We start from the raw sequence: 10,435 nt of genomic DNA on the forward strand, positions 1-10,435 counted from the left end.
AGATAACAATAGTCAAAACAGTTCAATAACGCATTACCTTGAGATTATCAAGGTACATGTGCAGTTTCTCGGAGTGCAGCTCTCTCATGGACGTATAAAGAGAACTGGATACAACGTCGGAGGCGGGGCCCCGTTCATTCTTATGAAAGTTGCTCAGTGGCGCATGAAGCCAAAAATTCGACTTCCTGGTATGAAAGTACCCGGATCTTCCGCATTGTGCGGCCCATAGAGCATGCGCACTAGTGACTTTCGCTGGCCGAGTCGGCTACTTCCGGTTTAGCCCTCCGGCTAACTTGAATGGGGATAAAACAATTCAGTCATGCGGCTCTTCTAGGCTTTTGATCGGACCAAACGGATTTAATTCTGATAGTGAGACAAGTCATTTTGCGGGGGTTGTGACACTCAGAAAAAAATATCCGCTGATTTACAGACGTCTCTTTCACAATGTAAGTCTATGGGAAAAAGTCTTTTTGGGCCAGTGTGCATCACGTGACGTTGTAATTACACGGTTTGGCCGCTATGTCAAATTGGCTTCAAAGCCTGGCGCTCTTCCTGTATCCAGTTCTCTTTATACATCCATGAGCTTTCTCCCACGTCCTTATTTTGCCAAGTGGTTGTTGTCCTGAGACCATTTTGTGATGTCATCACGGTGAGCCCTGCTGCCGATGCCTGCAAAGTTTAAATTAAATAAAAGAAAAAAGGGAGGGAAAAATGGCAAAGAGGCGCAAATTTGAAGGTGCTACATCCAACATGAAAGTTTTCAAATTTACTTATTAGTTTACACTAGTCTGCTACCACAGCTTTATTATTATGAAGATATCAAAATGCATATTTGCTTTTTAGATTAGCATTTTTCTTCCATGAAAGGAAGCTAACATTAGCTTGCAAAGGTGAGCTAATAGTTAGCCAGGTTGCTACCAGCCAAAACTGATGAGCACTGTTATCTTTCTGACTCAAATTGAAACAATCTGAAAGTAATATTTAGATGTTAAGCCAGTCTGTCCTCTTTTTGAAGGAAACATAGGCTTTACATCCTTTGGCCTTAACTTTGAGGCGTGCATGCTCCAGAGTGTTTGCATGTAAACAAGAAATATACATCTTTCTGAACTTGCAGACTTGCAGAATTCACAGTCAGAAAATTTGCATCTTTGGAGTTGTTGATACTGTTGAGCCTATCTTGAATGAATTCATAAGCATCAGAATCCTTTTCCAGAACATGAACAGTTAAATCTATCTTTTCGTTGTTTCCTTTAAATCTCTCCTCTTTGTATACACTTGTCTTTATAAATTCCACCAGGTTGTGGTGGACAAAACCTAGAAAGTAAAGAAAAATAAACATTAGGCTAAAAAAAAAATCATTGATATGAAGAGATAAAATCCATGATAATCTCAAGAAAGCAATGTATACATTGTGAGCTCAACATTTATGCTATAATAAGAAAGGCAGGATAATCTTAATAAGGAGGCCTTAATAACGTTAATCATAGACCTTTAAACTGTATCTTGTGTAAATAAAAATATATGAGGTTATCTAATTCATATTACTGTCGATGCTTCCTATGCACTCCAAGCAAGGCACTGTATCTGGCACTGTTAGACGAACAGAATCACTTACTGCCGACTACTGGAAATATTTACCTTGCTAAGTCTTATGGTACAAAATTGTAAGTTGCTTTGGATGAAAGCATCAGCTAAATGACTACATTTATATGTAAAGTAAATGGCACTAAATTATTTGAAGCTCAAAATCTAAATCAACACTACATAAGAAATTCACAATAATCTCAAGTAAATAATGATATGTTGTCAAGAGCTTAATACAAGCTTACAGTACAATGAGAAAACCACGATGATCTCAACCAAACAACACTACATGTTGTGGTCTCAGCATCCAATCATAGAGCAGAATCTATTATGATTCAAAACAAAAAATATCATAATGTCCTGCTGTTAAATGTACAAACAAACATAGGCTAATTGATTCAAACAGAAACATGAGGGTAGCGCCAGGTGTTTCCTCACAACCCAGTCGCCAAAACAAAACGTTAGCATTTTACGTTTCTGCAAACCACGGATACGTTAAATGTCTACGTTTTCAATGTCGGCCATTATCAGTTGAATACTGATGTTTTATGATGTGTTAACGCTGTGATTAAAGTAACCCAAGGCAACCCAAGGCAAACAAGACTGAAAAAACATGGTGATATATTCATTATTTTTGATGTAAATATGAAACAACAACATTTTCTTGAGGTAAACATCATATGAACAACATCATACAACAGAGAATAAAACAATAAAGCCTTGTTTGTAGTTGGAGGTGTCCTGTCAACAGTTTTGCGGACGTGTCCTTTACAATGGTGCTCTATGGGGAAAATGCCTTTGCAGGCCGCCAGGGGGAATTTTGGCTGAGATACTGTGAGTGGTTAAAGCAACAATGATTCGCTCATGAAAGCATGTGATTGGATGGGGGGTGAAATGGCCAAGTGCTGATTTGCACCAGTAATAAGAGAAGAATGTATATGCAAAGCTTAGACTGTTTCTGAGAGAGACAAAAATACTGTAGTCTGGGCTAGAAAGTATACCATACAGCCCCAATGTAATATAATACAGACTCACAATGATTCATATAACAATAATAATAATAATAATAATAATAATTTAAATGCAGATTATTTGAAAAGATCGTGTCAATGTAAGACTGAGTGATGTAATTCAAAGAAACTCCATTTTTGTTTATCTCATGGAAGCTGCAACCTAACATGAAACGCCCTCTGCAGCCTATCTTGGAGTTGGTCCCGGGTGTGTCCATGCTGAATTTTGACTATAAAAACCCCCACTGTTTGAGCTTCAAAGCACTCGGCGACACTCAACTAAGGCAAGATGACCAGTCTCACTGCTAAGGACAAAAGCGTTGTGAAGGCCTTCTGGGCTAAAATTGCCCCCAAGGCTGATGACATCGGCGCGGATGCGCTGTCCAGGTAAATAGCCTATGACTTAAAACTTTCTGTAACGCGCTCCACCACTGATAGATTCATTTACATACTCACCTTTTTAAATTGTCTACCCAGGATGCTGGTCGTGTACCCGCAGACCAAGACTTACTTCTCCCACTGGAAGGACTTGAGCCCCGGCTCTGCCCCCGTGAAGAAGCACGGAAAAACTGTGATGGCTGGAGTCGCTGATGCTGTGACCAAGATCGACGACCTGACTGCCGGTCTTCTCACCCTCAGTGAGCTGCATGCCTTCACTCTGCGAGTGGACCCTGCCAACTTCAAGGTGAAGATACAAACTGATTAATACATGATGTAGTGTGTTTCTCAAATTTTGGTCTCAAGACTCGCAACAGGTTCATCCGTCATTACAAGGCACATGATGTACTTATGTAGTATAGATAATTCTGTTCCATTCAGATAAACCTGCATTGTTCAAATAGGTCTATACTGTATATATGAAGAATGGAGTAGAGAATGAGTAACAACTGTAACAGCAAACATCTGGGACAGATGGGAAGATGGGGAGCTAAAACTCCATGTAAGCATAGGCCAACATCTTTGACATTATTCTCTTTTCACAGATCATCTCCCACAACATCCTTGTGGTCCTGGCCATCATGTTCCCCGTTGACTTCACCCCTGAGGCCCATGTGGCTATGGACAAGTTCCTGGCTGCTCTGGCTCTGGCCCTGTCTGAGAAATACAGATAAACAGCTGAGGCAGAAGACGGAGACTGCAGCAAGAGTTCACTCTGCAAATACTAAATAAATGCATTAAAAAAACAAACAAACATCAATTTTCTTTGTGATTATTTTAGACATCGCGAGTCAACTGTGTTTCCGGTCTGTTCAACAGCACAACAAACCAGCAGAATTTAAATAAATAAAAATGGTCAATTAATGTATGAAGTATGTGAATTAACTGTCCGTTAAATGTAAACTAATGGCGAAATTATAAAGTGCTACCAAAATTCCGTCAATTGAGCAATGTCGTGGTAAAACAGAAGAGCTAAAATGTAGTTAAATAAACATGCATGCATTAAGTAAACAAGCACGCACGCAAACACACACACACATATATATATGTGTGTATGTATACATACATACATACATACATACATACATACATATATATACATATACATACACACACACACACACACACACACACACACACACACATATATATATATATATATATATATAGTGTGTGTGTGTGTGTGTGTGTGTGTGTATATATGTATATATATGTTTGCAGTTGGAGGTGTCGTCTCTTTTTTAATGGTGCCCTATGGGGAAGATGCTTTTGGGGGCCGCCAGGGGGATTATTTGCTGCAATACCGTGAGTATGTAAGGCAACCCTGCTTCACTCCCAAAAGCATGTCATTGGATGGGCGGTGAGCTGGCCAAGTGCTGATTTGCAACAGTGACAACAATGATATATATGTGGGGGGGAAATATATATATATATATATATATATATATATATATATATATATATATATATATATATATATATATATATATATATATATATATATATAATATGGGCTGTTATGCAATAAACCAAAACATAAGAACAATGGTATTAAAGAAAAAACTATTATCAATACAAAATAATAATTCAATTATGTTGTGACTTAAACTCCAGCAGAAGGCCGAGTTAAGAACATGCTGCTCTCATGATATGCACATGAACTATCACTTTAACATTTTATCACCGCTTTTGTCCCTTTGTGTCTAAAGGTCACTTTTTTTGTTATTATCATTTTCTCATATAGCCTATTATATTTTCATGGTGATGTAATCTCTTTTCTGCACAATTATAGACAAACAACGTTTTGAATATGCTTATTCTTTTATTTGCTTTTCAGACATGATACAAACAAAGAGCCTGTCATCATGTGATGGTCCTCTGTTGCAGCTCTTTAGTGGTACTGCCTTCCCAGGGAGCTCACAACCACCGCCAGGAACTTCTGGAAAGCTTCTTGAACATCCGCAGTGAAGTCTTTGCCCAGCTTGCTAGCAACCACAATGGTCAGGCAGTCAGCCAGCAGCTGCAACATAACAAGCAGAAAACATCAATAACATGAAAGTTGAGCTTTTTTTGGAATGATTATTGAATATCTATAATAATAGTCACAGCGGTTCCATAACTCATTACCTTGAAATTATCAGGGTCCACGTGCAGTTTCTCGGAGTGCAGCACGCTCAGCTCAGCATAAGTGGCCTTGATGTTGTCCATGTTCTTCACAGCCCGGTCCAGACCGTGGAGGATAGTTGTTCCATGCTTTGCAATCATGGGGTTAGCCATGATGGCTTCGGCGTTGTAGAGATTTCCAAAGTTGCCGAAATACCTCTGGCACCAGGGGTAGACGACCAGGCACCTGATATAAAAAAAAGACAACAAGTGTTTAAGATTGAGATCATTTGTGCCAAAAAAGAAAGTTTGTATTCTGACAAAGTGCATCTTGTTTAGGGTGTCATATAGATTACGTCAGTACACTCTTGTTAATACAAAATAACAAGTACACCTCACCTGGCAAGAGCTGCAGGGCCCACAGACTCATAGTCCATCTTGGCGAAGATGTCCTGGATGGCGGCGCGCTCGAAGTCTGTCCACTCGACCATTTTGCTGACGTCTAGATTCTCCTGTGCGGATCAGTAGATGATGTGCTCCCTGGCATCAGATGCCCCTTTTAAAGCAACCCTACTCCCCTTCCAGAAGCATCTGATCGGAAGGCGGTGGCCCAGCCAAGTGCTGCATTACAGCAATGATAAGGGTATCTGCACGACTTAGGTTGTTTCTGAAAAAGACAAAAAGTAGCTTAAGGTACAAAGTATACACCACAGCCCGACAGGCCCCCGCCATTCGACAAGGAAAAACAATTCAGACTCACAATGATTCATATTTAAATTATGCCCAGAAACTCAGTGTGTTAAGAAGAAATAATGATGTAAAAGAATTTTTACAAGATATCCTGAAGCTTATTTTACCTTTGTGTCATTATCTTTTGGTCAAACAGGCGTAAATTTAAATGATCACAAATTGTTGGCAGAGCCACAGCATGATATACACACATACATGATGAACACAGTAACAAAATGCCAGTTTGTCACCCAGAGACTGCACAATAACAGCGTAAGAAACCGAGCAGGTTCCTTGATCAGGACCTTGGACAGAGATCGTAGAATTTCGGTGGAAATATTAGTTTGACACTGTCAGCTGTATCGTCCTTTTACTGATTTCCAGACTGCTCATTGTAAACAGCAACGCTCAGCCATCAGTTTGCTGATTGCAATCACCATTTCATTCAGGTCAGTACGAATATTAGTGACTACAAGTTGTTATTTCTTCATGCAACTTCAATATAAAGCAGCACATCAAGGGTGTTTTCTGTGTCACTTGGATCAAATTGTCTAATGGTCCCATGTGAAAACTGTCTTCAGATTTTAATCATAATTTTATTATTAATATGTTTATATTGTAATACATACTATTATATCACATATTATTAATATTTATATGCTCATATGGTGGTATTATTTGCCCTTATTTGTGCCAGTAGATGCTCACAGCCCGTGACTGTCCCGAGTGTGTCCAATATATTTGAACGACCCAATCGCCAGAATAAATCGTAGGCACTGTACGTTTCTGCAAACCATACGTTGAAAGTCTACGTTTCAATGTTGGCCATTATCCGTTGAATAATGATATTTTACGATGTAACGACGAATGTATGACCTAACATGAATCGCCATTTGCAGCCTATCTTGGAGGTGGTCTCGGGTGTGTCCATGCTTTGTTTTAACTATAAAAAAAACCCCCATTGTTTGGGCTACAAAGCACTCAGTGACACTCAACCAACAGGCAAGATGACCAGTCTCACTGCTAAGGACAAAGTCAATGTCAAGGCCTTCTGGGATAAGTTGTCTTAAAAGGCGGACGACATCAGTATGGATGCTATCTCCAGGTAAATATAACTTCAAATAAACTGATGTAACGTGCTCTACCACTGATTGATTCATTTACATTCTCACCTTTTTAGTTTTCTACACAGCATGCTGGTCGTGTACCCGCAGACCTAGACTTACTTCGCCCACTGGAAGGACTTGAGTCTGCCAACGTGAGGAAGCACGGGAGATCTATTATGGCTGGAGTTGCTAATGCTCTGACCAAGATCGGCGATCTGAAAGGAGGTCTTCTCAGCCTCAGTGAGCTGCATGCCTTCACTCTGCGAGTGGACTCTGCCAACTTCAAGGTACTGAGTCAGCGTCTGTAATCAATCATTTTTTTCTCAAATTGTGGTCCTTTCAAGACTTAAAACTACAGTGTTCATTTGTCATTATCATAACGGTACCGATGCTGCACTATTCAGTACTATTATGTAACCTGACATCTGACAAGTGAGGGTCATGCATGTAGCATTAGAATTGTGAAATACGGAAGAGCAAACGTAAGAACAATATTATGGGACAGATGTGTGGGTGAGCTTGTGGGGAGCTAAAACTCCATGTAAGCATAGGCCAACATCTTTGCCATTATCCTCTTTTCACAGATTATCTCCCACAACATCCTTGTGGTCCTGGCCATCATTTTCCACGCTGACTTCACCCCTGAGTTTCATGTGGCTATGAACAAGTTCCTGACTGCTGTGGCTCTGGCCCTGGCTGAGAAGTACAGATAAACAGCTGGAGCAGGTGACGGACTTTCTGCCACATATAGGCTAAGTGTAGTTAACTCTATTTTTAATACATAACTGCTTTTTTTCGCCGTTGAATAGCACACATGACATTAAAATAGAATTTTAAACGTCAAGCAATTTTGAACATAATGGGGACATCTGGATAGGCGGTAAAAATTTTTCCAGGTTTTTAAGAAACTACTACTATTATCATCATAACATAAATATGTTTCAAGTGACCAAACAAAAGCCACATTTGTTGCATTTAATGGCAACAATAGATATTATGTGGAGCTATTAATATATAAATACCTGACCTATCCTTCCTCTGTATTAACAACAAAAAATACACCAACAATAATAAAAGGCTTGAACTATCTGGCCAGCAACTACTATGGTCAGGCAGTTAGTTAGTGGCTGCAACACTCACGCAGAAAACATCAACAAGAAGGGTGGGCTGTTTTTGAATATAGATAACAATAGTCAAAACAGTTCAATAACGCATTACCTTGAGATTATCAAGGTACATGTGCAGTTTCTCGGAGTGCAGCTCTCTCCCACGCCCTTATTTTGCCAAGTGGTTGTTGTCCTGAGACCATTTTGTGATGTCATCACGGTGAGCCCTGCTGCCGATGCCTGCAAAGTTTAAATTAAAAAAAAAGAAAAAAGGGAGGGAAAATGGCAAAGAGGCGCAAATTTGAAGGTGCTACATCCAACATGAAAGTTTTCAAATTTACTTATTAGTTTACACTAGTCTGCTACCACAGCTTTATTATTATGAAGATATTAAAATGCATATTTGCTTTTTAGATTAGCATTTTTCTACCATGAAAGGAAGCTAACATTAGCTTGCAAAGGTGAGCTAAGAGTTAGCCAGGTTGCTACCAGCCAAAACTGATGAGCACTGTTATCTTTCTGGCTCAAATTGAAACAATCTGAAAGTAATATTTAGATGTTAAGCCAGTCTGTCCTCTTTTTAAAGGAAACATAGGCTTTACATCCTTTGGCCTTAACTTTGAGGCGTGCATGCTCCAGAGTGTTTGCATGTAAACAAGAAATATACATCTTTCTGATCTTGCAGACTTGCAGAATTCACAGTCAGAAAATTTGTATCCTTGGAGGTGTTTATAGTGGTGAGCCTATCTTGAATGAATTCATAAGCATCAGAATCCTTTTCCAGAACATGAACAGTTAAATCTATCTTTTTGTTGTTTCCTTTACATCTCTCTTCTTTGTATACAGTTTTCTTAATGGATTCCTTCAGGTTATGGTGGACAAAACCTAAAAAGTAAAGAAAAACAAACAATTAGGCTAAAAAAAATCATTGATGTAAAGAGATAAAAAATGTCAAGAAAGCAATGTTATACATTGTGAGCTCAACATTTACGCAATAATAGGAAAGGCAGGATAACGTTAATAAAGAGGCCTTAATAACTGTAAATGAAAATATATGATGTTGTCTAATTCTTATTACTGTCAATGCTTCCTGTGCACTCCAAGCAGGGCACTGTATCTGGCACTGTTAGACGAACAGTATCACTTACTGCCGACTACTGGAAATATTTACCTTGCTAAGTCTTATGGTACAAAATTGTAAGTCGCTTTGAATGAAAAAGTCAGCTAAATGACTACATTTATATGTAAAGTAAACGGCACTACATTATTGGAAGCTCAAAATCTAAATCGACACTACGTGAAGAAATTCACAATAATCTCAAGTAAATAATGATATGTTGTCAAGAGCTTAATACAAGCTTACAGTACAATGAGAAACCCACGATGATCTCAACCAAACAACACTACATGTTGTGGTCTCAGCATCCAATCTTAGAGCAGAATCTATAATAATTCTAAACAAAAAAAAATATCATAATGTCCTGCAGTTAAATGTACAAACAAATATAGGCTAATTGATTCAAACAGAAACATGAGGGTAGCCCCAGGTGTTTCCTCACAATTACGCATTAAAGTAATCCAAGGCAACCCAAGGCAAACAAGACTGAAAAACATGGTGATATATTCATTATATTTGAGATAAATGTGAAACAACAAAGTTTTCTTGAGGTAAACATCATATGAACAACATCATATAACGGAGAATAAAACAATAAAGCCTTGTTTGTAGTTGGAGGTGTCCTGTCAACAGTTTTACAGACGTCTCTTTTACAATGGTGCTCTATGAGGAAAATGCCTTTTGGGGCCGCCAGGGGGAATTTTCACTGAAATACTGTAAGTGTTTAAAGCAGCAATCATTCGCTCATAAAAGCATAAGACTGAGCGATGTAATTCAAAGAAACTCCATTTTTGTTTATCTCATGGAAGCTGCAACCTAACATGAAACGCCCTCTGCAGCCTATCTTGGAGGTGGTCCCGGGTGTGTCCATGCTGAATTTTGACTATAAAACCCCCCCACTGTTTGAGCTTCAAAGCACTCAGCGACACTCAACCAGCAAGCAAGATGACCAGTCTCACTGCTAAGGACAAAAGCGCTGTCAAGGCCTTCTGGGCTAAAATTGCTCCCAAGGCTGATGACATCGGCGCGGATGCGCTGTCCAGGTAAATATGACTTAAAAGTGGCTGTAACGCGCTCCACCACTGATAGATTCATTTACATACTCACCTTTTTAAATTGTCTACCCAGGATGCTGGTCGTGTACCCGCAGACCAAGACCTACTTCTCCCACTGGAAGGACTTGAGTCCCGGCTCTGCCCCCGTGAAGAAGCACGGAAAAACTGTGATGGCTGGAGTTGCTGA

The 10,435-nt window shown here is 39.3% G+C and overlaps 4 protein-coding genes and 1 pseudogene across 8 annotated transcripts in view; 3 read left to right on the forward strand and 2 right to left on the reverse strand.

The window, feature by feature from the left end:
- The window catches only part of angptl8 (angiopoietin like 8), a 46,766-nt gene extending 46,610 nt beyond the window's left edge, over window positions 1-156 (reverse strand). For both annotated transcript variants that reach the window (XM_042391901.1, XM_042391902.1), the window contains exon 1: window positions 38-156. In XM_042391901.1, coding sequence (XP_042247835.1) covers window positions 38-88 — 51 coding nt within the window. In that variant the 5' untranslated portion in view covers window positions 89-156. The remainder of the gene's footprint in view (window positions 1-37) is intronic.
- A 387-nt stretch (window positions 157-543) lies between these two features.
- On the forward strand, window positions 544-3,791 carry LOC121883661 (hemoglobin embryonic subunit alpha). 4 transcript variants are annotated; one of them, XM_042392069.1, is made up of 4 exons: window positions 544-649; window positions 2,781-2,981; window positions 3,072-3,279; window positions 3,578-3,791. In XM_042392069.1, the coding sequence occupies exons 2-4, from the start codon at window positions 2,884-2,886 to the stop codon at window positions 3,704-3,706; spliced, it is 435 nt and encodes a 144-aa protein (XP_042248003.1). In that variant the 5' UTR covers window positions 544-649; window positions 2,781-2,883; the 3' UTR covers window positions 3,707-3,791. The 4 variants fall into 4 exon arrangements, with proteins under 4 accessions (XP_042248003.1, XP_042248005.1, XP_042248006.1 ...); XM_042392071.1 differs by having other exon boundaries at window positions 548-649; window positions 2,751-2,981; XM_042392072.1 differs by lacking the exon at window positions 544-649 and adding an exon at window positions 657-736.
- A 1,078-nt stretch (window positions 3,792-4,869) lies between these two features.
- On the reverse strand, window positions 4,870-5,654 carry LOC121883660 (hemoglobin subunit beta-2-like). Its single transcript, XM_042392068.1, has 3 exons — window positions 5,535-5,654; window positions 5,160-5,382; window positions 4,870-5,052 (listed from the first exon to the last, which is right to left on the reverse strand). Exons 1-3 carry the CDS (start codon window positions 5,624-5,626, stop codon window positions 4,924-4,926), a joined length of 444 nt encoding a protein of 147 aa, XP_042248002.1. The 5' UTR covers window positions 5,627-5,654; the 3' UTR covers window positions 4,870-4,923.
- A 922-nt stretch (window positions 5,655-6,576) lies between these two features.
- LOC121883663 lies at window positions 6,577-10,117 on the forward strand (annotated as a pseudogene).
- Window positions 10,118-10,138: 21 nt separating this feature from the next.
- Window positions 10,139-10,435, forward strand: part of LOC121883669 (hemoglobin embryonic subunit alpha-like) — an 871-nt gene continuing 574 nt past the window's right edge. Inside the window, exons 1-2 of the mRNA XM_042392081.1 lie at window positions 10,139-10,236; window positions 10,322-10,435. The exon at window positions 10,322-10,435 is cut by the window's right edge and continues 94 nt beyond it. Coding sequence (XP_042248015.1) covers window positions 10,139-10,236; window positions 10,322-10,435 — 212 coding nt within the window. The remainder of the gene's footprint in view (window positions 10,237-10,321) is intronic.

The sequence above is a fragment of the Thunnus maccoyii genome, chromosome 18 (assembly GCF_910596095.1).
Source record: "Thunnus maccoyii chromosome 18, fThuMac1.1, whole genome shotgun sequence".
NCBI classification, from domain to species: domain Eukaryota; kingdom Metazoa; phylum Chordata; class Actinopteri; order Scombriformes; family Scombridae; genus Thunnus; species Thunnus maccoyii.